A 26291-nucleotide genomic window follows, 5' to 3' on the forward strand; every position below is an offset into this window, starting at 1 on the left:
AAAACAATACTGTTACATCTCATCCCTTCTCCTAAAATAGGATCCATGTTTGGGTAATGAGCCTTTAATTATTATCTTCACTGAGTCTATTTTGTAGTTTGTGATGCTTTCTATCCCTAAGGAAAAAAATCCAGACACTAAAGGAAATTGATATTTTGTGGGCTTTTCTGAAGAGTTTTCTCCATATAGGCCATATTACATGTAGAGTGGATACAAGGTTCAAGTTGTGGCTTCTGAAATCAAGTTGTTTTTGTAATTCAGTGAGATGCGCTTTAACAGTTGAGGTGTTCACACTGATACTGTGGTAGCAGAAGACTTTTCTGCTGATTCCACTTTTAGTCCTATTTTCACTTCAGTAAAGAAGTCAGTATCAAGAGCATATAATCATATATACCTTATATTTCCATATAAGTTTGTGCTCTTAAAACAAGTCAGCTGAGTCTTCACATGTTGTGCTTTAACACAAGGGGAAAAAAGGAAACTGATTGATATGTCTAAATGTTCTCTGTAACTTAGGAAGGTTATAATTTCAAGCAAACCAATCAATATTCCTATCCTTATTCTTCCTTTTATTTTTCCTAGTGAACATTATGTTATAGAGGTCCAGCTTCCAGCAAAGATGTTTGAGCTGCTGCCACAGGAGATTAAAGAAGGAAAGCTACTTCGCATGTATCCAGTACTCTTTAATGTTGGAATCAATGAACAGCAAACACTTGCAGAGAGGTAAGAAGACACTTTCAGAAAAATGTTTCATTTTCTATCTGAGTATGCTGTGTTAGTACAAGATACCCCTCATAGGATTACAAAGAAATCTTTTCGTTAATTGCTCTTGGACCATTTCAGCTTGACTTTGTGTGTATTTTCAAAAGTATTAAAGGAAATAAGTACAAGCTATGGAGCAATGCAAAATAATGAAAAAGGCCAAGTAAAGATAAGGCTGTATGCGGGACTTAGTCTGTTTATTTCACACAATCAACACCAAGTTTTCCTTGGATACAGATAGGGAATGGATTTCTAGTTCACATGGATAAATCTTAATGTGCAGTACTTTTTGCCTTTTCAAACAGAAGTTCGAAAATTTCAATTTCTTACCATTTTAGAGGTGGAGTTGAACAAATTGTAAACCATAAAGAGAACATTTTTCTCAACTTCTTAGGTTTGACTTTTTTTTTTTTAGACAAGGTTGAGGGGCGTTAGTTATTTGCATAGAATATGTTAGTAATATGCCTCTGGAAACATGAAGGCTGATGTTAAAATTCTAATATGCTAATACTCGTCCTCTGAAGGGATTGCTGGAAACTAATTTATCAGTGCAATGTTAGTCAAAGTTTCACCAACCTACTAATTTTCTGTCCCCAGAGAAGGTTAGCCGTTGGTCGTGTTAAATTACAAAGCTTGTACAATGCTAAAATTGCAAGGTGGGCATCATTTTTTCTTTAACTGTTTTTTTTTTTTTTTTTTAAACAGAGTGTAATATGTTCTTTTAGTCTGTATTCAAACAAACTCAAAAAACTACATACTCAAAACCAAAAGCACTCTATGTGTAGGTGGGGAAATACATGGAGACAGAGAAAATTTGTTAACCTGGGCAACAGACAAGAAGTTAAGCACAACTGGAGTTTGACATCATGTCCTTTGTAGATAGAGGAGTAGAAGGAGACATTTAAGGAAGATTTCTAAGGAATGCAATCAGGTAGCTGTGTGAATATCTTGGGGAGACGTCTCTCAGTTGTGAGTGGTGAAGTGTGGGAAAACTTAATTATAAAATTTGAATGGGAGATGAAGGCTGAATCAGAAGACAAAGGTAAAAGTTAGCATTTTACTAGAGGAAAAAGAAGTGAGTAGCTCTCTATAGAGCTTGCAATGCTCTTGAAAATGAAAATAGTTTATTCTTGATGCCATAAAAAAAAATGAAAAGTGGTTTTATGGGAGGACCTATGTAGTAATACACAAAACCAGCAAAGTCAGTAATGACAAAAAGTGTGATGCTTCACATTTTTCCAAAATTAGAAAAAAAGGAGTGTGCAGTAACCAAGTTTGTGAGAGCTCGTGTAGGGTGGGGAAAGACAGACCACATATTACAAAGGTCCTGAAGAAAGAGGTGACAAAATTAGAAATAGCCTGCATCTGGGGAGGGAAGGAATCAGTAGAAAGCAGAGGAGTCAGTTTGAAAAGATGTCAACTGGGTTCCAAGTGGAGTGACAGGAAGAGTGGTAACATTTTTCTCCGTAGTGATTCTACCTTGTCCCCAAAGAAAAGAAAGCCATACATAAAAAAATAATGAATTATCTTTCAAGCAAACCAAGTTGGTTTATTCCATGCAGAAACATTTTATGCTTGTGGTTACAGGTGTTAACATTAGTCTTTGTTGAAAATATTGCTCAACTTGATTGCATGCTTGTCTTTGAGATTGGAAACACTGCACATGATTTTTGTTAAAAGGTGTTTTAGTGGGAGAATGAACATAAAAATAAAAATTGTTTTGTGATAAATTGTTACAAGATGGTACTTAATTAGCTGTTAACATCCACTTTCAATAAAGCACAGTTGATAATGTGCCTGTTTTAAAAGAAATACTCGTGTGACAGTGCAGCAATGGCTCTTGAGGGAAGTAGCTGAATCATTTCCTTTTTTGCCCTTTAAAATATTTGATTACTTTCCATGTGATATAACAGTACATTTGGAATCTTCTGATTGCATCCCCTTGTGTCTGCCTGAATTTCTCATTTACCTATCCATGCCCCTCTTTTTTTAGTTTTGCACCATTTTCTACTCTGTCTTCCTTTTCTTTGTTTCAACGTTATTCTAAAGATGAGGCACAGAAACTTGGTCCTAACTGCCTAAGGAACACTCCTGTCCTTACTTCTGTATCCATCAGAGTATAAGTAGCAGGAGGCTTTTTTTAACCTATGTGTGAAACTTCACTGTTGTGGAAATTTTGGTCTCAGAAAGAAAGATACTTTTCCATATAGCAATAGTCAGTTTGCGGATAAACTGTAATGGCATCCTGATGCAGCCTGGGTTTTCTGTGAGGAACAGGTTATTGGGGACATGGACAATGTGTTCCCAGCAGACTAAATTGCTGCAAGAAACCCCAGAACACTTGCCTGACCCAGCTGCAGCACTGTAGTGTGACCAGTGATGTCTGTGTGCTGCAGAAAGCTTAAATGCAGGCAGCTGAAGTGAGCTAGCCTGTGGTTTCACAGAATCACAGAATTGTCTAGGTTGGAAGAGACCTCAAGATCATCGAGTCCAACCTCTGACCTAACACTAACAAGTCCTCCACTAAACCATATCCCTAAGCTCTACATCTAAACATCTTTTAAAGACCTCCAGGGATGGTGACTCCACCACTTCCCTGGGCAGCCCATTCCAATGCCTCACAACCCTCTCGGTAAAGAAGTTCTTCCCAATATCCAACCTAAAACACCCCTGGCGCAACTTTAGCCCATTCTCCCTCGTCCTGTCACCAGGCACATGGGAGAATAGACCAACCCCCACCTTGCTACACAGAGGTGTAGCACAGAGGCAGCTAGTCTCTAAAGGCAGCTAGCACAGAGCTGCCTTTAATGGTGGCTCTGTGAAGCTTAATAGAGAAATCACTGTTCAAAAGCAGGGAAAGAGTTTTTTCGTTAGTTTCAGACACAAGAAAATAAAATAACTAACAGTTCAGGAGCAGCATAGGGCTGAGAAGGTCTGGAGGATTAATCAATTTGACTATTTATAGCAAATATTCTCAGACCAGAGTACTCCAGTGGCAGAAATTAGTCCTTCAGGAGGTTTTTCTTCTGATGCTTACCTCTATTCCATCTTGTGTGGCTTCAATATCATCTATCTCTGGTAGAAATTACTGCTACTGCTGTTGCTCAGGTATATTAAGAGATTTAGGAGTTGTACTCTTCCCATTTGGAATTCCCACAGAGAGCCCTTGCATTTATTCAAGATTCATGAAGAGAATCAGAACTTGTGCTTTATTGAATGATTGTATGTAAACGAATTACTTTGTCCATATGTTTTGGGAAGACTTATCAATGGTTGTTTACCTCATTCCCAAATATTAGTTCCAAAGCACATTTGACAAAATTTAATACATTCAACACTAGAAAAAAATAATCAAATTCTTTATACATAGAAAACATTCTGAAGGATGATTTGGCTTTATGTTGTAGACTTTTCATCGTTTTACTGTAATTTTATAGGTTTGGAGATACCACTTTGCAAGAAAACATTAACCAGGAAAACCTAGAACTTCTAAAAGAGTATTACAACTTGTTTACGGAAAAAATGCCTCCTGACTGTGAGTATAAGATAATACAATATCCAAATGGCTTTTAAAAGGTTTAATAGGTGAAAGATTATAAGAAAGTAGTATTAGCGCAATGTTAATGTGCTGTGTTTAGATGTAGGCCTCAGTCCTATAATTTGTTCCATCAAGTTGAGCAGTTTGGGCCTTTTCAAATCCCTGCTGAAGTCAGCAGTGATTGCAGGCCCAAGGCCATAGCAAAAACAACAGAGAGGTTGAAGTGCAGTAATGATGAACCAAACAGCGCTCTTAAATTATTAATATGATATACTCTTTAATAATTCAAGTGGAGGACACTCCATAGTTACTATATTTGTACAGAAGTACTCGATGGGAATTTTCATCAGTTTCACTCATTGCCTCTACTTTTCTTCCCGAGTATGTGTTAAGGTATGGAAGACTGCTTCCATCTGTATCTACAGATTTCTCAGTAATGAGCCACATTATAACATCACTGATATTAATAGCATCGTTCTATTAGAATGGGTCCTACATTCGAATGTTATAGATATGTGGCATCATAAACATAGCGTTCTGTTACTATGCTGAAAAGGACCATTTGTATCAATATAAACCTGTTAAAGCAGTCTTAATGCCTGAATTATATTCCTAAAACTTACAAATTGTGCAGGCTGACTTAAAATAGCTTGGATTTAGGTCTCTGCCTGTTCCACTTGGGTAACCATGTTTGAACCTAAAGAACCTGTTGTCCTACAGGACGTGTTTGTAATTCCTCATGGTACATACTTCTGGTTAAAATCCTATGCAAAGCTTGTGCCCTCTTACAGAACAGCTTCTGTTCTTTTGTTTTGCTAATTATCCATTTGTACATGTACTTGTAGTTTTATCTGATGTGCCACTCTATATACATATGTGCTTATCTTTTATATCAGCAAAATTTTAATTTTTTAATTATTCTGGCAGAAGTGAAAGCTCTTTTCCTAAGGGCTAAGCAGTATGACCACCAGTCCACTCACATCTCTAATATTATGAAAATTTCTACAGAAAATCTCATACAGTAAGTTAGCAATTAGTTTAGGGAAATTCTGCCAAGAAAGCTTCCTGAAAAACTAACCTCATCTGGAATTAGGTCTAAGATAGGTCTATGACTTTGTAAGCGGATCTTATTACATAAAAGTAAAATTTGCATGCATATAGTATTTGCTCCTTTTCAATGACAGGAACAAACCTTGTAGTGCCTTCTTCTAGAAGAATTATTAGTGTGCTGCACAGTCTTCCTGGACTTCTTCCAGACTGTACAGACTTGCAAGAACCATGCTTGTCTAACTGATCATGTCTATTCTGGTTATTATTCCCTTGCATTTTCTCTACCTCTGAGAACTGAGTCTGGTTTTTGTCCAAATTTTTACATAACATGAAGTACCTTCTGGTTCCACTGCACTTCCCGGTTGCTATGTGCCATTATATGATATCACTCTTTTGGCTTGGAGAAATGTGTGTTTTAAACCAGCCCTCTCCTACACCTACACTATCCCCATACCTCCTTTCAGTGATTTTTTTTTATTTTTATTTTTTTTTGGGGTGGGGGTACTTTTTAAGAAGGAGAGTGAAGGGGTGGGGAGTAGAGAGGCAGGAGTACACATTCGTCAAGGTGCTCTGCCAGAGGAGGATTCCCCTTTAGGAAGATAAACCCCCATCCAAGCTAGCAGCAGCCCTGATTTTGTAGCCATGTGAGAGCCATTCAGTATTGATGACTCCTTGATGGCTTTGTTACACCTTTCCAGATAGTTTCCTATCATGCCAAATCTGTGCTACAAAATAAATGCAGGACCCATGTCACAAAGCTGTTAGCTACAAACAGAGCTCATGAACCCAGACAGAATTTGAAGACTGGCAGCCCTGTTGGCCAGGCTGTTGCATCCACCACACTTCTATTGATTAGTTAATGATAGTAAGAATACAGATATATGATTGTTCTTTAGTAGCACATGTAATTGAAAAGATGCCTTAGTTTACTCAATTGAGCAGCTGAGAGCATAACAAGGTAAAGCTGTGTCACAATTGATACTCAGTATTGCTAGTTTGATACCTAACACCAACAGCAACATCACTGTTTAAAGATAGTATCCCATGTGAGAAGAGAGATGTATACAAGGTTTTGAAATCCTGCAAGCAAATAAAGGGTTTTCTTCCTTAGCATTATAATGCACGTAGTAGTGCATATATATTTCAACACACAGTCTATGAGTCTGTTTCATACTTCGAGGCTTCTCCACTTTATAATCCATGAGAATGATTTGACAGCTTAATACTGCTTTGTGGTACAAAGAATTTAAGCTATCAGTCACATCCAGTCAAGATACAACTCGTTTGGCAATACTGTAATTTAGGATAATCTTGCTTTATCTGTGGTGAAGTCATCTCTCTGAGATGATCAATTTTATGCTGTGAATCAAAGGAAAGCTACTTTGAGGCAACAAAATGTTTATCTAGTGATATATTCTCATAATCTGGAAGCATCTTTTTAGAGTACTCTTCATATGCTGTATGTTTTCAAGGAACAGATGCAGGATAAGTATAATAGTCACAGAAGTTCTGATGTATTTTTATATGTTCTGCATTTAATTCTATGGTCAGGAATTGTAATGCTCAGATCAAACAATCATCAGTAAAATTATTGCAAAGCTGGTTTTAATGTATCTTTCCTGTATAGTGTTTTTGTTTGTTTGAGTTTTGGTGCTGTTTCTTTTATCAGTGTGGACAGTATGTGTAGCACAACTTAAACAATTTTAGAATGTTTTTTTTCAATTACTTCTCACTATAAATTATGAAAAAGAAAAACTGGGATTCATTAGAGATGAAAGTTAAAAAGCCTGTTGATAGAAGAGAGATCATTACAGCTATGATCAGATTGGGAGAGTGGATTTTGACCTGAATTATAGTAGTGGCATCATTTTTACTCCCTGAAACTGCATATAAATCATAGGGGGTTTGTTTTGCTTTTTTCCTCTTAAATGGAACATCCTGCTTTTTTTAGAGTAGGGGATGTCAATGTAATTGCAGAAAAAGACTGGTTTAATAGATTCGGTTTAATTTTGCTTCAATTGATTCTAAGACTTATTTTGGTGATACTACTACTGATTTTTTTTCTATTTCCCTAACATAAAAACAAATCATTTAGAAAAATAGATTTTGGTTGTTTTCAAGACTACTAAAGATAAAGGTAATACTTAAAACAAAACCCTTCTATATATACACAACACAGAAGAGCAAATTAAATTGTTTACTATTGAATTCCCTCTAGGTGTGTATGATTAACAAAACATCATCCTATTTGGCACAACTAGGGAAAGTAGGTAAAATTTCATTTTTTAGGTAAACCTTGAAATAACTTCGTACTTCAAAATGAAATTCTCATTTCATTGCAGACTGAGCAATATTATTTGTTAGATTTATGAGGGTGTTAAGTCCTGTTTAACACCTGTAAATGTAGGTTATATTAGGAACTAAAGCATCATTTTAAAATAAAAATGAGATGCATTCTTTTGAAAACAAAAGCAAAATATTTTCACCTCAAAATAAATAAATACATTTTTTAAATCATCAAAGCTGCTCTAATTATACTCAGTTACTTCTATATCCATTTCCAATGGATTTCTGTAATAGTTGATGAACAGAACTACAACAAAGATATGAACGTTTTCACCTTCCATTTTTAAGATGAAGGTTGAAGACATTTTAATTTTCCAAGGTGAAGCCCTCAGGGAGGACAACCCCATACTTAGAAGTAAGATTTGTTTATTCTCCGAATATTTTGCCAGTGCTTTCCATCCTGCATTCCCAAATGAGGCTGTAAATTATATACCTCTTCTTTAATAAGCACATTCTTCAGTCAGCACAGCACTGTCATGAACCTTACCATGATGATCAACCCTACCATTCTTTTTCTTTAGGCCTCCCGCATTTTCAAGAACAAAATGATTTAAAGGGGTTATTAGAAAATCTTCATCAAAATATCCAGGCCAAGAGGAGAAAGAATGTAGAAATCATGTGGCTGGCTGCAACGGTAAGATCTTTTGTTTCAAATACATTCACATGATGTATTAATTTTCGCATGCTTTCTGATGTAATAAATGCAGTTAATATCAAGGATTTGACTGGAAAACTCAATTATTCAAGTAGGTATGCTGAAATGGTGCTCTAACCCTTCTGTTCTGTTGGCTTCTTATCCCACTCCTGAATATCTCTCTTCTTTCTACATTTACTGGTAGACCTAGCCAGAATTGGAAGAGGGAGGTGGTCTTGGTCACTGTGATTTAACCATCATAGAGTCATTTAGGTTGGAAAAGACCTTTAAGTTCAAGTCCAACCATTAACCTAGCGCTGCCAAGTCTACCACTAAACCATGTCCCTCAGCACTGCATCCACACATCTTTTGAGTACTCCAGAGATGGGTGACTCAACTACTTCCCTGGGCAGCGTGTTCCAATGCCTCACAACCCCAGGGCCTTTTCTTGAGAGATCCATTCATCTCCTGTATGGGCAAGCAGAATCTCTTTCCTGGATGGTTGTGTATAGCTGTAAATATATCACCTTATATGAGCTATACAGTATTCAGTTATGGTATCTAACTTTTTTTGTGTAAAATCATGTCTATAATAACCAAGGTTTACATTATTTAATAAACATTGCTTTTATTCTTTAGTGTCAGAAAGCCCTGAAGTATGATGCAGAATACTGTTCTTAAATATATATCAATAAAACTGCTTTTATCATTAGATTCCCCTTCTCCCCGATTCTGTGATTTTGCACATATATGTTAAAAACAAGCAAACAAACCCGAACAGATACATATAAAGACATCAGGCTTTTCAGGAGTCTGAGATTTAAGTAGGTAATAGTTTTAGGTTTATAAAAATACCCTTGATGGCTCTGCCCATTTGTACAAGCAGAGTCTTGAGCCTTTGATGTCCACTGAAAGTGAAAAATAAAACCGTGTGATTTGGGGAACTTTCAAATGCATGTATCCTTCAAGGGAAGTAAATGTTTGATGCAAGTGTCATTTATTATATCATTATATTACATAATACTTTGCATGACTTTTCATTAACAATAGGAATATGACAATATTAATTAGGTCTGTATTGGTAACGTATAATTTTTTATATTGGTAATAAAATTTTTCTTTGGGTTAATATTATCACATGCTATTGCAGTATAAATCCATTGTGCATAAAAATGTAAGCTTTTTTTTTGCAGTGTCTATTTTGCAATTACTGTGAAATGTTGCTTTGCAAAGAAGTAAAAGATAAATAGTCTGGGATAGTATAAACTGAGCTACAAAGCATATGATAGAATTTACTTAATCTCTGTATATAGAAAGTCGTCTTCTATGATCTATTCAGGATTTCCTGAAAGTAATTTCATGGGTGAAGAACATTGTTTGGACATAAGTGCTTCAAGTTTTTCCTTCCCTTATTATATTTCTCTTACATTACTTTACATAATTTACATAACTTTTTGAGAAAGTTATTTCTGAACCTGCTGATATACACGCTGTTATACTATATTAGATTTATACGTTGGAAAGACAGATTTCCAGCTGTAAGGATACCACTGTTACAGTATATGAGATGTGAGTTTCTACATGGATATGTATATGTATCTGCACCTGCATGTAGTCTGGTGAGAACACATCTGCATTAAAAAAAAAAAAAAAAAAAATCACAAAAAGATATCACAAACATTTCTTATCCAAAATATAATGAGACAGAGATTTAAATGTATATTTTGATTTCCTAAGCTAGACCCCTTTTCTTCTCTATGTCAGGAGAAATAAACATATTGATCTATCCTTTTTTAGTTTTCATTGTTTTACATTTTTATCATCCCCTTCTTAAATTTAATCACAGTGATAATAATTTAAATCTGTGCTCATTGGGAACATGAATAAAAATATCTAATAATAAAGCTTATTAATGAAAAACAGACATTTCCTATATCCCCAATATGATGAAGTGAGCAAAAGCGAGGATAAAATTCGATCAAGACACATACCGTAAGCTGTGTGTTCTGATATTATGGTATTACCGTAGATTGTTGTATTGTACCTTATTAGATTTCTTGAGCATCTGATCACTGTTTGCCCATTTTAATTATTTATTTTAACTGCTGCTGCTTAGTGAACTGAATTATTCTGAGGACTTATCTGTGCTGGACTATCATGTTGACCTAGATTTCTCTTTAAATCAGAAGCTAAGGATTTTTTTTATCTGCTTATTTAATTTAATGGATTGTTTTCTGCTTAATCCACTTTAGAATGATTGAGCCATTTGGATTGAATTTATATGCAAAATAAGCCCTCCAGATTGCGGTTATGGCCATTTGCTTGTTGTACCTAGAGTGTTTCTCAGTTCAAAACTGACTCTGTCTCCAGCACTTAAGTTGAGTGCTGTCAGCCCAGATTTGGGGTTTAGTCTCCCCTCCTTGAACCAAAGGCTGTCATCCATCCAGAATGGTTACCTGGTTTTTGCGTAGGACTCATTTGATTCAAGTAGCTGTGGTGACTCATGGACTTGAAAAGACATGAGTGTCAAGAGAATCAATGTCTTCAACTAAGCAGTTAACTCTTTGCACAGCATTATCAGCCCTACTTGACACTTTCTTAAAAAAACAACGTTAAAAAAGTCTTATAGTACATTATTTAAATTGCAATACAAATTCCCATTTTTTTAAGCAAATATGTTTTATAGTTTTGAGTTGTAGAAAGAAAACGCAGATTGTCCTTTACTAGCATATACTTCTTTGGTTTCAAAGTTAGATTCAGTTAATTCCCCGGACTTCTGAGATGTTGCTCATCCTCACAAAGACCTTGAAAGGCTGCAAGTATTATCTAGGATACTTATTTTAAGAGGAATTTCTGGGAACGCCATTAATGGATTTTTTTACAACTGCTTATTTGCTGAAGTAATGTTATGAAGATCACGCTCCAGTTTTATCCTGAAAGATGCTAAGTCAGTGCTCCATGGCCTAGCTGAAAAGCTTCCTCAGGCTGAGGTGTAAACACTGTAATTTGTAACCTTGCCTTATTCTTGTAGCTGTTTACTTTTGGTAATGTCCAGGGACAGAAGCAAGAAAAGCTTGGTTGGGAGGGCGTTACTTTTCTTAGGACAAATGATATCAGGGGAAAAATAGACCCATAATAGGGCACATCAGCTCTCTGTCAATTTTTTCTAGTAAACTGTTTGAACCCAATGTATATCCTAATGGGCTGGTACAGTAACCAGTTGCTTCTTAAAGTAAGAAAGGATCCTTAAAATATGTCATAGTTCCCTTATCCCTTAGAATTTTGTCAGTGTCAGGTGAAAGCAAGCACTTCATGGCAATCATTCATGTTAAGGTTCAATTGTTCTGAACAGTTTAGCTGTTGGAAGTTTTAAGTTTTAATTTCAGTATTAAGATGGATTTGTCTGCATCCGTACCCTCACGAGGAATTAGTCCTCTGTGTTCCCAAGTCTGAGCTAAAAAAGCCTTGTCAAAGTTTTTCTTTATTTTCTTTCAACATTCATTAGGTGTTGAGACAATTAAACTTTAATTGCATAGTGCGGTTGTCACGGAAAGTGAGAAAAAATGGAAGCAACATTTTCTTTTATAGTGTAGACTAACATGAGTGCTTTATATTTCAATTTCAGGAAATTGGATGTAATGGTTTGGTAACCTGTAAATAAGTGTAGATGTTTTAGTATCTTGCTTACCCGTGATGAGAACTAAGAATAGTAGGTGGTTGATGCTGTGTCCACCATCAGTTTCTTGCTTCACTTGGGCTGGGGTGTGGGGACAGGATTGAGACTTGATTGTTTCTCTGGCTTGGAGAACTGGGCCATCCTCCGTGACCTGTGTTTTGTATCCAAACCAGACCACTTGGGTGCTGGACGTCTCTCCTGCTTTGTACAGAACCTGTTCCTCATCAGCCCAAATATAAAACATGGTGCACGTGTCACAGTGCTGTCTTAATTGATATTTGGTGATAAAACAGAAGGCAAGGCTTTCTATTGAAACAGAAGAAAACAAAATATAATAACTCCACAGTTTGTTATGAAGAAATTTTTGTGTAGTACCTATGCATAAAGTTCAAGCATGTTTTTGAGGGATCAAATGTTACGTGTGCTACAGTAAATATCAAAGGAGCAAAAACAATCATAGACAGCAACTGTAGGGCAAGCTTGCATGCAGCTCTCTTCTCAAACCAATAAGGCCTTCTTTTTCCTCAGTGGGCAGGTTATTTTCAGGCTTGTCCTCCTAATGGAGACCATTAAGATCTGCTTTTAAGATGTTTAATTTGGACAAATTGGAAATGGGCTATTGATCAGTAGCTATCATCTTCTGGTCCTGTTTTTGTAGAGTGTTATGGCTGCAAATTTATAAAACAAAAGCGAAATTTACAGTCCCTTTCAGTGCAACATTTTTACCTTCTTGTGCCACTGTGTCAGGCCAGCATGTCCATAATCCTTAGAATATGAAAATCCTCAAGGCAGCACTAATAAATAATTTATCTCTAATGACAGTTAAGTCATATGTCAGCAGACACATGATTCAGAATTGAGTTACCACCTTTTAATAGCAGCTTTCTTCTTGAGAAATACCGTTTTCTGTATTAGTTGTCCGTGGGTGTAGAATTGTGGGATGTTGACAGTCAGCAGGTGTGTAGAGAACCTGAGGAGAGAGAAAAGCAATCCTTTGACATCTGCTTGTGTTTCAGATTTGCCGCAAGCTGAATGGTGTCCGTTTCACCTGTTGCAAAAGTGCCAAAGACCGGACATCCATGTCAGTGACACTGGAGCAGTGCTCCATCTTGAGGGACGAGCATCAGCTTCACAAAGATTTCTTTATTCGGGCACTGGATTGCATGAGAAGGTATGTGGAGAATTATTTCATGCCCCTTGCGTTTTGAGCTGAGCCAGAAACTACACTGCAGAGCTGGCTAAAGCTAGTTGCAAGTGCGTGATAGGCCCCGGTCCTGGTTTAGCAGAGAACCAACCAGCAGCGTGCCAGCTACTGATTTACTTCTACATGCCAAGGTATTTTATGTTTTAACACTAATGAACAGTTTCTGAGATTTATACGTGAAACCCTGTGAAGTGCCACTCCATTGACTGTCGAATTTGACCGAGGTAAACAGCCATCATTTAACAACTTCTTAGACTTTCATAAAGCTTAAAATTTTAACAACATTCTGTGACTCTATATAAAAAAGTTATTTTCTGTTTTTTAGAATATTTTTCAAATGTTTATATACTAATTAAAACATTCGTATAAAATTTAGACAACAATGTGGAAGCTGAATTAGCTTTTGTTACAGATGGCAATTCTCATTAGATCATGTTATTAAAAATAAAAGCAGGTTTGGATTCATGGTGATTGCCACTATTATTTGATAAAAATCTTTACTGTGCTAAAAAAAATATTTCATTCTAAATTACAACTATGAAGAAACTAAGGCTGATATAGTCAGGAATGTGTAATTAGAAGATGTAAAGATTTTTGGTCATGTGAGCCTTTGAATAAAAAACAATTAAGCAAATGAGTTTTGATCATAAAATGAATCCAGGTGCTACATTCTCTAAAGAAACTGTTTCATTATTGGCATTAACAAATGTTGCATTATATATTCTGTAAGGGTTCAAGAGATTTATCCACAAGATTCAAGTAATATATAACAAAAGTCCCTACAAGACTAACAGAAAATATTCTGGTCAGCCTGCAAGGAAGTAATTGAATTATTTATTGCACTTCTGTGAAATACACAATGCGATTGTGGGTTGGATTTGTAAAGATCATATCTGAGTACCAATCATGTTTAATGTCTGTAATTGATAGTTCTTGACCTTAATATTTGGTATTATCAGATTAATCTGTAGGTTTACACATGCAAAATCCTTCTGTCTTTTAACAAGGATAGGTATTCTAAAGAAAAAAAAATGTAATTTTTGCAATGAGTAATTGAGCAGAAGACTGAGATGGTTTAGAAGTGTAGTTGTTTTGCAAGCTGCTAGTGCAGTGATGTATTAAACTGAGGTATCATTTTGTATGTATCATTAGCTTGCATAAATCCCTTAGTCTCTGCAGTATTTCAGTGAGTGAATGACTCCTGTGTGCCGCCTTTCATAACTATATGTTTTATCATTAATGAAAAAATTCTTAGTTTTCTGTGTTGAGTTCCATTTTTGTTGGCATTTCAAATATGTTTTTTTCTTTTATGTCTCCAATAAATACAACAGCATGTAAATTACAGTAAGTTACCAGATAGAAGCAAACTAATTATATGAAATACATTATTATGTAGAATAGCACTGGAAAAATTCCACAGATATAAATGTGATTTAAAAAAAAAAAAAAAAAAAAAGACCCTGATGTATTCCAGTACCTAACGGGGGACTACAAGAAAGCAGGAGAGGGACTCATCGGGGAGTGTAGGGGATAATGGTTTTAAACTAAGAAAGGGTAGTTTTAGATTAGATATTCGGGAGAAATTGTTTACTCAGAGGGTGGTGAGGCCCTGGCACAGGCTGCCCAGAGGAGCTGTGGATGCCCCATCCCTGGAGGTGTTCAAGGCCAGGCTGGATGGGGCCTTGGGCAACCTGGGCTGGTGGGAGGTGTCCCTGCCCATGGCAGCGGGTTGGAACTGGTGGTCTTTAAGGTTCCTTCCAACCCAAACCATTCTGTGATATATACAAATTAACTTGTTAGTACAGAAGTATAGTAGTTTTTGCAGGCTAAAATGTTAAGGACTTTACATGCTTTATCACATAACTGATTTGAAAGCTGAGGTGATTAACTCATTAGTTATATTTGCAGGTGAGAATAAATTGGAGTCTCAGAAGAACAGGGAAAAGTCCAGAAAATCTGGAGTAGCTTAAAAAGTAAATGAAAAGGTATAGGAGTCTGAAGCAACATGATAAAAATGTTTATTTTGGGGTTTTGCTCTAGTTTTAGGCAGATAAAAGCTTTATCTTGTTAATAACCTGCAAATGAATTTAAAACAGCCTTGAACTGAAGTAGCTGCTGCATTGAATGAAAGGAATAATTTTGACTTGGGTGGTAGGATTGTCCGGGATTTAAAGCAAGGGCCTTGCAAGTAGCGGCAGTAGTACACAAATTTATCCCGCACCATCAGCAAAACAAATAAGTAAATCCTTTGCCTATTCTAGTCTCTGTCTGTATTGTACTGTGCACATAACCATAGGTTAAAAAAAATATTCAGAACAGAAGAATGAAAATGTCAGATGGGGATACACATATTTAACTCCATCGTATTACCATTGAGAGTTTTTTGGACGGTTTTAAGGAGCTGGCTTTGGGCTTTTTTTTAATTATTTTTTAGACATGTTTAAGGAATGCAGTAGTTACTGTATCTTCAGGAGGGCTCTTTGTGCCTTCCCACTACTTATCTGTGGCTGGAGGTGCTTATGAAGCAGCACTTGAAATGCTACAGGCTTTCCTTTCTGTTTCTCCCTCTCTACCACTGACTAGAGAGTGCAGCAAGGACCCTCCAGCTGTGCTCTCTTGTTGCAGGGAGGCGAAGGAAGGTGAGTGGCAGGGAAAAGCAATTTGAGAGAGCAAACTGGGAAGAAAAGAACAGTCAGGCAACAAGGAGGAAAAAGGCCATAATTTCCACAGGAAGAGATATAAAGGCATTTCAGCTAAATCTCCTGTATTTTATTTGAGGGAAGTTTGGCAGCTATGATTCTGAGGTTTGTGTGAGTAAGGTCAATGGATTTGTTTGTTACTTGTTGTAATGCTTGCCTTTTTAACCTTTCTTTTTGTTTGATTACCATTGCAGTCTTATTTAAAACTGTTTTTCTAAGCTTTCCATTGACTATTTGTAGAAGCTTTTAGAATGATTTTCCACATCTAAAAGAATACATTTTGTTTTGAGAGGAGATGGAGAAAAACTGTGGTCACCTTTTAGTTTCTAATGTATGCAGTTTTCCCCTGATGAATCTCTTCTAGATCACTTTGCTAAACTCTGTCAATCAACTTCCTTTATGCTGATTGCTGCAAATCACTTTTAAACCTTTCAAAAGAACAAGTCGAAAAGAAAAAATCATTTTTAGCATCCAGAATCCTAACAGACTGGATTGATCTTTGATGGGCTTCTTTCAAGAATTAACAGTAGGAGATAGACAGTACGGTGAAACAAACTTAGTTGTAAAAGCAAATGGAGATTCAAAAGCAGCCTTTATTGGAAATGCCATAATTTTGAGATATGAAAATTATAAAGGTGCCTGTGTAACTGTAAAGCTTTTCTTTTTTTCCTGCCAGTGTTATGCACAGCTTTGGGGCCTGTTGTAAAAGGGAAGCATGTGCTGCTGGTTTTGTGCATTCTTGACATCAGGAGAAGTTTGGTGATGCTGGACTTGTGTGCTGCTGCTTTTTGGCTTTGCTTTTGTCCCTGTAAGCCTGTGAATTTTGAGTAAACCAGAAGCAATTTAAAATGTTTCAGTTTGTTTTCATGTCCATTGTATGATGCTGTTTAGGAAAATACTGCTAGTACCTCTTATTTAGTGAACAAATTCATTAGCACAGTTCATGTCTTGTACTGATCAACTATATGGAGTTTATTGCTTTTTTAACAACAACAACAATAAAAAGGTGCAAAAATCCTTCTAATAATTGTCCCTTTAGCTTATGAAGAATGTGAAATGATGCTAGGAAGTCAGGCTTTATCACTTAGAATATCTGAAATATGGTTTTGTCTTCTGGGTGCAACTGTAGGCATTGTGATGCTACAGTACCAGTGTGTGTAAAACCAGAAGCAGCTATTCCACAGTGGTACGCACTATAATTTGTTTTGTGTATGTTTGTGACTTTCATTGATCTTAGTGACATTCATATTACAGAATGAGGGAGATCAATATATGTTATTTCTTCTTTATCAAATGCTTGCAATTCATGTCATACTGAAATCGTATTTTTAATGTTGCTGCCACTTTCAAATCATCATTTTTTGCAGTCAATATTTTGTTTTTTCCATTCACCAATGTACAAATATTTCCTGTCATTTAATGTCAACTGTATTCCAGAAGACAGCAAAGAGACAAAACAAATGGTCCAGAGTTCACTACAGTATCTGTCACACAATTCTACTTTTCTTCCTTAGAGCTGGCCACTGCTTAAGGAGCCTTGGACCCTGGTAGGCAGCACATTACAAAGCAGTTTCATAAAATGTTTTTATTTTCCAAACCTATTGAATGTTAATATCTTGGTGACAGGGTCTGTTTTGAAGTCCTTGGGTAGCAAATAACTTCAGAATCTTCTGGGTTTTTGAGCGCATTTCCAATAATGCCTCAAAAGTAAAACCAAGCAAATGATGTGACAAATCCCCTGTGTACGGTGAAGTCTCCAAGCTTTCATCCATCCCTGTCATAATTCTTAGCAGGGCACGATACCTGTCAGGCATTGAATACAAAATTTGACTTGGCATAGGACACACTGTTTTCATCTGAAATGCCAGCCAAGGATATTTCAGATTATTTCAGATAAATTGCCAATCAAAAATCTGATTGAAGTGCAAATACAAAGAATGAATGGTCTGGGCCACAAGGTATGGACTTTTGATGGCCTAGTTATGAAGCAAATTGCTCCTTTTTAAACAGGTGTTTGAGGGCACCTTTTCTTAAAGATCATATTAAAGACGTGTGAGTTGAAAAGGAGAGACAGCTGTAACAGCCTCCATGTGATCTGGGTGAAAGCCATAGGTCCAAGTAGAGAGACCTTTGCCATGCAAGGGCGTATGCCAAACAGCGTTGTGACTCCTATGGTCTAGGAAGCAGGAGCAAAGTGACAGGATGAGAGGCTGGGATCCGTGTGCAGACCTTCCTTGACCTTTCTCCAAGCCTTCCCCCTGTCCCTGTGAGCTTGTAGCAGTAGATGCAGTGGTTATGCAGAAGAAGCACGTGTTCTCCTCTAACCTTTTCAGTCCGTAGCCCATCAGACCTTCTCCAACATTTTTTTCTGAGAATCTTGGCTTAGTATAAACAAAACTTTTAAGGGAGAACCTATCTTCCAACATATATTTTTTCCATCAGTCTGCAGTTCTTCAGAAATGTAACTTTTATTTAGAGGTACAAACTTCAGATGGAAAGATGTACATTACCTAAGGTATTGAAAAGGGCCTGGCATTAATTAACAAGAAGGTCCAATTTTGATGCATTGAATCAACCATCAAATTTTTTTCAAAAACCAAATTACTATTTGTTTTCCATAGCAAGAGTGTGCATTGCATCTGACAGGAAAGAAAATAAAATGGATAGAAGTAGGCAACAAGATGTAAAAAAGAATCAATGCAATTCGCACCTTCTTGTACTCCTCTAGAATGGAGGTTGAGTTCTGAGCGCCCTGCTGGAAAGAGAGTTACAGACAACCATTGCAGAGTGTCAAGCAATAGCTTGAGCAGGCCTTATTAATTTTAAAGCTTTATAACGCATGTACTTAATTTTGGAACTTTAATCATTATGATGTTTAAAAATATATATATACTTTTTTTTAAGACTTGAGAGGGAAAAGAGCAAGAAAAAAAAAGGAAATGCAAACACTACAAAAGGCTCATGAAAGTTATCAGTGAGTTACATACTTCTACATGGGAAAATTAAGCAAAATTAGAGGTTGTTTTACAATGTAGTCTTACATGTTTTGTTTATATTTCATAGATTGGGTCCAGATGGTCAAGTCCACGTTTTGCAGGGCGATATTCTCTAGCTAACTACAGAAGTTTTATTTCTCCTGTACTTGATTTTTCTGGCTTCTTACAAGCACTAATTTCCGCCCCTCTGAAACCCCAGTCAGAGTCCTGAGAACCCTCTTGTGAGGCTTTTCTCACGTTCCTTCCTCATTTTTACCAGACTATTGCTGAAGTATTTCCCCCTGGTTGCTTCTCCTTCCTCTGCATGTGTGGCTCTCCTTGTCTTTCTCCTCTTCAGAGCTCAGACACTGGCTGCAGTAACAACTGCTGAGAGAGCAGCAGAGACAGTCCCCCTGCCTCATTGCCTTTGCTTCATGTTGCAGCAGTCACCGTCTGCCAGGGAGAAGAACAGCAAGGAAAAGCTTTGTCTGACCCCTTCACTTGGCATGCATTTAGCGTAGATTGAACCCTCAAAACATGTACCTGCTGAATTTTAACAAGTCCTTGTTAGGAAGAGGTGATTTGAGATTCTTGCCGGAGCAGGCTCTTACAATAGTTAGATCTCTCATACCTTTATTACCTTGGTGCAGAATACCAAATCCAACTCCAGTAATCATAAAAAAGCTACTTTTTTTCTTCTTTACATAACATTGTAAGCTCAAATTTTCACCATTCAAAATGAACTAACAATTGGAAGTATAATATTAATGGAAAACATTGTGTAATGGGAATTACAGATGCCCTTCCCCTGGAACCTGTAATAATATTCTAATATTGAGCTAATCACAGGGGAGGGAGGGAGTGTTCAAGGGAAAACAGTAAAAACCTTTGCCACTCTTTGCAAGGAATATTTAAAGATATGACCTAGGCTACCTCACTGAAGCACTTAAATTTTAGGTAGGTAGAAGTAAATGCTTAATTTTCCTGTTAGACCATGGAGGGAAGGTAATACCAAAAGCAACGCGTATTGTCTCTAAATCTTGCCACCAGAGTCAGGTGGGTGAGCTGTTGAAATGCACCTGCTGCTCCTTCATTGCTAACATAGGGAAGGTGGGTCCTTCTGGAAGACTCAGGGACCAGAAGGGTAAAACTACTGAGTAGCAAAACATGTGCATATATTAATTGCAGTGTATTACACCAAAAAAATATATATATAAATAAAACAACCTCCTTTTCCATTGAAAAAGAAAATGTTTGGCTATATTTGTTTAGCTTTGTGGCAACAAGAAAGAAGGTTTGATTTTCTATGATTTTTTTTTTTATTGAAGGGAGTTCTTGGCCTGTGGCCGAGCATGTGTGTATGATGACACCTTTCTTCAAAGGAGAACCAGATTTAATGGCATTCCACTCAAAAACTACTCTGAATTGTTCTGCTCTAATTCGTACTTTTTTTTTCTCACTGAAACATTGACATAGTACTGTTCTCTTACCTAGCCCATATTAGTGTTTACCATATCTTGACCCAAATGAATGTGGGGGATTGAGCTATGCCTTCTGAGTATTTTAATTATTCAGCACAGTGTAAAAGGTGCATGATTACCAGGTACACACTATGATCACTCTTTTTTTTAACGTAATAGTCAACAAGGCCTTTTCCAATAAATCTACTTTCTCATGTAGTACTGTACTTGAGTACTTCTGCTGTTCCTTATTCAGAACTTCAGTGAAGGACTCCCTTACCTGAAATCAGAAAGCAGATGCATTTTACTCACCAGAGTGAGTAATACTTTTTTTTTCTCCTATTATATTTCATTTCTGTTAACATTTTCTGAGGGATTGTGTAGGAGAAGTCCTGCATGCATATTTATTGCCTGTTAAATCTCCATGAGCCACAGCTGAATTACCCTGGCTTTGACCATGCACAGCTAAAGCTCTGAGGAAAAACAGCACTGCAAAACCTAAAATTCAGATAAGAAAGGAGCAGGAAATGAGGAGAATAAGTGGGTAGTAATAGTATACAATAGCTAGTTAAAATTATCATGGATTCAATCTCTTCAAGAATTTATCTGTCTCTGAAACTATATTATTGTCAGAATAATATAATATTGGCAGGCAGAGCTGGTATCCTTCCTGCAGTCCCAGACAGTACAGGCTGTAGAGAAGTTGGAGAGGATGCAGAAAAGAGCAGCGACTAGCTGCTGTTTTGGAAAGGGTGTTTTGTAAAAGAAGACTGCATTTCTTCAGGGCAAAGATGATGCAGTGTCAGGCTACAGCTCTAGTTGGCTTATGCAGGGTGCAGGTAACAGGTCTATTTTTACTCTTGTTTTAGGCTCCTTAATCCCATCATCCAACTTAGTTTCTTCTATAGGAATACTCCCCACTCAAACAATCAGCTTACTCTTCTCATCTAGCGTTTTCCAGTTTTCTTCCATGCCTTTTTTTTTTCCTTTGGTCTGCTGCACTGCCAGATCACTCAGCAGCTGACTCCTTATAACAGTGGTTTCTGCATTCCTGGGACTTTGCAATCCTGTAGAAGTGCTGTGACTCTAAACATACCTGATGCCAAGATCACTGGTATGGCTGTGCTCCCAGCACCCTGGGAAGGTGCCAGAGCAGAGTTTCCACCCATGCAAGGCCCTGGGATCCCGGGCCAAGGTTAGCTGAGGGTAAAGTCCCATTGACTGGGAAGGTCAGAGGGCAGGAAGGAAATCGCTTTTCCCTGCAACAGGGATGAAATATTTAGGGTGTAGGACCCAGCATGCTAATTAGATCACTGTTAGTGAAGGGAAGGAGGGAGATCCCACCCATCTGTGGTACTCCAGAGCTTCACTTATCCTATCAGAAAGATTCCATAGTATTGTGATACGCGTGGTGTCGCAGTTCTTTTATGAGTCGGTTATTTGTGGTCTGTCTCTCTTTTTTTTTTTTTTTTTTTTTTTAATAAAGAAAATAGCACATCCGGGAGTAGTTTGAGAATGTTTGAATTATTGCATCTGTAATTTTAATGTAAATACTGTTATCAACAGGGCTGAGTCAAGCATACTGCACTGATATGGTTAGCTCCGTGAAGGAGGAGGAGGTCAGATTTGGATCTCTTGTTGGGGGGGGGAGGAGGGTAGTTTTCTGTATTCTTTCATGGTCTGTAGGCTTCTTTTAGGAAACAAGTGTTCAAGGCCCAACTGAAGCTTTTTCACAGTCAGGCCTTTGTAAAGAATCTTTTCTTTCTGCTCCTCTCATTAATCACATGGGTTTTCAGATTTATAAGCAGCTTCAAACTCATGCTACAGACTCGCTGCATGACAATGTCTCTGTATCTTGGCCGTGTATTTCCTAACACTAGTGAGTGAGAATGTCATTTTTGAGGTTTCTTGTCCCTCATCTGACTTCTGCTGACCTCAGTCAACGTGCTTAAAGGCTGCTGGGATCCTTCCCGTCACACCAGCCACTAGCATGTGACCTTTGCTGCTGTAGCAAGAGAGGCTAAAAAGGCAGCAGCTAATTAGCAGCAACAGAGCAGTGACTTTGCACTTGGTTTTAAAAATAAAAAAAAAAATCTCATCAGTCACAAGCCCTCTCCACACAACAGTCAGCACTGTCAGATATGAAGAACGTGTTTAGATTCTTCAAAAAATGGGTTGAGGAGCAATCTGGTCACGTATTTTATATGAAAGATCCTGGCTTAGGATCATCTGATTGTCAGTTTGTGTTTTTGAGTAAACTGGCAGGTCCAATGGAAATGTATCATTCTTGTCAAAATGATGTTTTGTTTCATACACATTTTGCAAAAATCACTGCTCCAAAGTTGTCAATTTTTATTTAAATCAATTTATAACTCATAACTAATTGTTGATGGTAGAGCATCTACAGAATATAATCCAGCAATGGAAAGGTTTGCTGAACAACCTCCGATAAAATGCCTTGTCGTCTTGTGATAAGCAGAAGATGGGAATGTCCACGAGAAGTGTTTGAGCAAATTTTTTCATAAGGCATTTCAGCCAGGAAATAAAAAATCAATGCTTTTAGCCTGGTGGAGGTGGTGGTTATTGTTGCTGTTTGCTTAGTTTAACCAAGACTGGCACGATCTGTTTTCTAAGTTTATTTTATGTAATAAAATGGCAGTTGCATTGAACGCCTAAGGAAAGCTAATAAAAATGGCTAAGCTGGCACTCTGTCAGAAGCATTATTGGCTCGTTTCAAAATGACCAAAGTAGTGTTTAAAAGATGAACATTTACAATAGTAATTCAACAATCCATGGATTGACTCTGGAATTCTCTGTTTCGATAACACTGACTAGAACAGTTCTGAATACTTATTCATGAGGTCTTTTTAAATCTTTGACGTGTTCAGTGTTTGCTGTTTCATCTTATCTTGTCATCAGTGTGCACTTAAGAATATGCTCTTTCCTACTTTCACGTTGCTACTTCTTTGTATTGCTAGATATTTCAAAGAGCTCATCTCTCTCATTTAAGAGCTTATAACCAGAAAGATGTGAGTTTGTTTCCCGAAGGAACAGAGACGCTTTCTACTACTTTATCCTTATCAGTTTCTATTGTATTCTCAATTTTCCCACCAATGTAGCAACTACTAACGTGGCAAATTTCATACATACTAACTGCCTTTCATTTAATAATCACCGGTTAAATGTAACAGGAATAGGCAAAGAGCTTAGATGTGAGCAAATGTTTAGACACTTCTATCTATGAAACATTTTTGATTTGAAAAGTTTCTAATTGACCAGCAAAAGGTGACATAAAGAAATGCACTGCTATCTTTTTTGCATTTCAGTGGGAAAATGATGGAGTAGAGATGTCTAATTATCTACTCATGACCATATAGTCCTTTCCTTTGTTGGACGTTGAATTTGGATCTACTTTTTATTAAACAGAGGCTCTTCTGATTGTCTCCCTTATTTAAAACAGAAGTTGTGTCCCTGCCCCTGAATGTGCAGTAGCAATGCTTATAAGGTTCATTGCCTTACTGATATCCACTGCTATGCACATTAATAACGTTTTGCATTCTCTTCTGTTTTTTTTTTTGCATTGACGTGGCAGTCCTGCATGCAGTGGTGCTGGCACTGCCAAACCGTGGTATGTACTGCCCAAGTGTTGGCGCTGGTCCTTCCTCAGCACCGCACTGAAGAACGTCCTGTCTCTGTCTTACTCTGCTGCTGCTGCCTAGGGGAGAAACTTGCTCCCTGTCCTCTTTCTTTGTAAGAGTTTGCTGCTACAGTGGCGTTATCAGCAAATTTATAGACAATTGCTTTAAATACAGTTTGACTAATATAGCTTGCCATGTAAAGATGCTACTTGAATTCATTCCTGAAGTGAACTTGCACATCTAAGACTTCTGCTATTCTTTTTCCTCTCGTGCACTGGAAGTAGCCAAGAGGTGCTGCCTAGTTAGATGGGTATTCATTTTCATTCCTGTAGGGTTGTTTTCCTGGTTAACCTGCCATGCTGTACTCTGTAAGGTACTGTCTTGCATTTTCATTGCAAGTTGCTGTTTCTTGAAGGAAAAACTGTTATTTCATGAAGCCTCCAGGGTGGATATGGCTTTGTGCTTCATGCTTTCTTTGCTTTACAGATACACTAGAGTATCTCTGTAACAAAAGCCATTAATTGTCAGGCTGGGCGTAATGTGTAATCTGGTAGATTGAAGACCTGTGAGATTTTTCTGCTTGAAGAGGACTGAAATCACTTTTTCCCGGTGCTTAACAGGGTAACATTGCATACAGCAGAGATTTGTCCTAAGTACAGTGGTCTGTATGGTATAACACATGCAGACATAAATACTCCAAGAAAATGTAGGAAGCAGTGCATTTTGTCACGTATTGCTGCTTTCTTAGGTGACTTAATGAATTTTCAAATATGGCTTACAAACTTTTAAAATATTAGTACAAAACAAGAAATGGTTTTTAGAGATTTTTTTTTTTCCTGTGTCACTGTTTCCTGATTGTTTTGCGTGCTTTGACCAGCCATTAGAAGTTAGATAAAAGACTTCAGACCTTCAAGCTCTATGTTGCCTCACAGCTTTACTGTCCTGAGATATAGATGCTTGTTTGTGGATGAAGATTTTGCTGACATAGAATTACTGGGAAAATTCAGCCACTTGTTGCTATAATGTGATACAGGTGTTGTTCTCGGTGTTTCAGGAAGGATAACGAAACCTCAGTGCACGAGCACTTTTCAAATCAGACAGTTTTTCCTCACTTTCAGACAACAGCTATTCACTGGCAAGAGGGTGCTGAGCAAACACATAGCACAGCAGTCCATAAAAGTGTCTGTAGTATAAGCTGATTTTTTTGAATTTATTTTGCACAGTGGTATCTGAATTCTGTTTTCAGTCCTGAAGGCAATCATTCTCCCTGCTGTCAGAAAGAATCATCCTCTGTTCAGCACAATAGGGATAACAAAACTTATTTCGGTCTCAAGTTTAATTCTAAGGTAAAACTTGCAATGAGGTGGTAATGAACTTGAACTCACAGTTTTGATTCTCTCCTTCATGCTTATAATAGTGCTCAGACACAGTACAGGTATCTCCAAGACCTGGGCCTATTCTGAGACTGCCTCTTAAGCAGATGAAAAATTGTCATTTTCTTCTTTGCCTGTTGTTGCAGTTAATATAGTAAAAACATTTTTAATTTGGTTGTGTATCTTAGGATCGAATCAAACCAAACCAAATATGTACCCAGATGAAGAAAAGCATTGCGACTAACGTGATGTGATAATTATAGGAAATAACGAGTTAGTACGACAGAGACTGATTATCTGAAGCAGAGAATGATCAAACCAATTAAAAGGATTTGCAAAACAAAACTCACAAAAGTGTTTCACAAGTGCAGCTGTGCAGCCCGGTGGGTGCTGTGGTGATAACTGCTACCATCTCTTTCAAATTCAAAGAATTTGGGCATGTGTCTTTTCTGAAATACCACCTTGTGCCACGCACATCTCATACTTTCTGACACACGTCTTTCCCCTGAAATAAAACTGGGGTGGCTCTAGCAGAGTCAACACCAACAAATATTGTCTAGGGCCATGAGGGTGAGGTTTCTGTTGCGCCCATCCTGTCCCCCCTCTCCAAGTGGCCATATCAGCAGCACGTAAGAGAGTGCAGGTTTGTGATGCTGTGCTCGGTTTGCTTGGGCCAATCTGTTCTCCACAAACAATCTCTGCAATTAGTTAAATTCATAAGCATCCTCTCCTGACGAATTTGGCTTTTCTAGGCACAGATACAGTAACAACCCTTCCCAAACATGGCTATTTGTTGTGTGGACTTCACTGCATGACAAGACACAGCCAGATGGAGTAACGACATGCTGGCTCAGCACAAGTCAGAAGACCTTTTCCCAGATAGGATCAAAACCCGGTATTACAGTGGGCTGCTTTATGCAAGTGCTACCACTTTGT

At 37.4% G+C, this 26291-nt stretch overlaps 1 protein-coding gene across 5 annotated transcripts in view; it reads left to right on the plus strand.

Annotated features, from left to right (window-relative positions):
• INPP4B (inositol polyphosphate-4-phosphatase type II B) overlaps window positions 1-26291 on the plus strand; it is a 292595-nt gene that overhangs the window by 251760 nt on the left and 14544 nt on the right. For all 5 annotated transcript variants that reach the window (XM_032186552.1, XM_032186554.1, XM_032186553.1 and 2 more), the window contains 4 exons: window positions 583-723; window positions 4200-4297; window positions 8218-8330; window positions 13023-13177. In XM_032186552.1, coding sequence (XP_032042443.1) covers window positions 583-723; window positions 4200-4297; window positions 8218-8330; window positions 13023-13177 — 507 coding nt within the window. The remainder of the gene's footprint in view (window positions 1-582; window positions 724-4199; window positions 4298-8217; window positions 8331-13022; window positions 13178-26291) is intronic.

Source organism: Aythya fuligula, chromosome 4 (assembly GCF_009819795.1).
Source record: "Aythya fuligula isolate bAytFul2 chromosome 4, bAytFul2.pri, whole genome shotgun sequence".
Lineage (NCBI taxonomy): Eukaryota > Metazoa > Chordata > Aves > Anseriformes > Anatidae > Aythya > Aythya fuligula.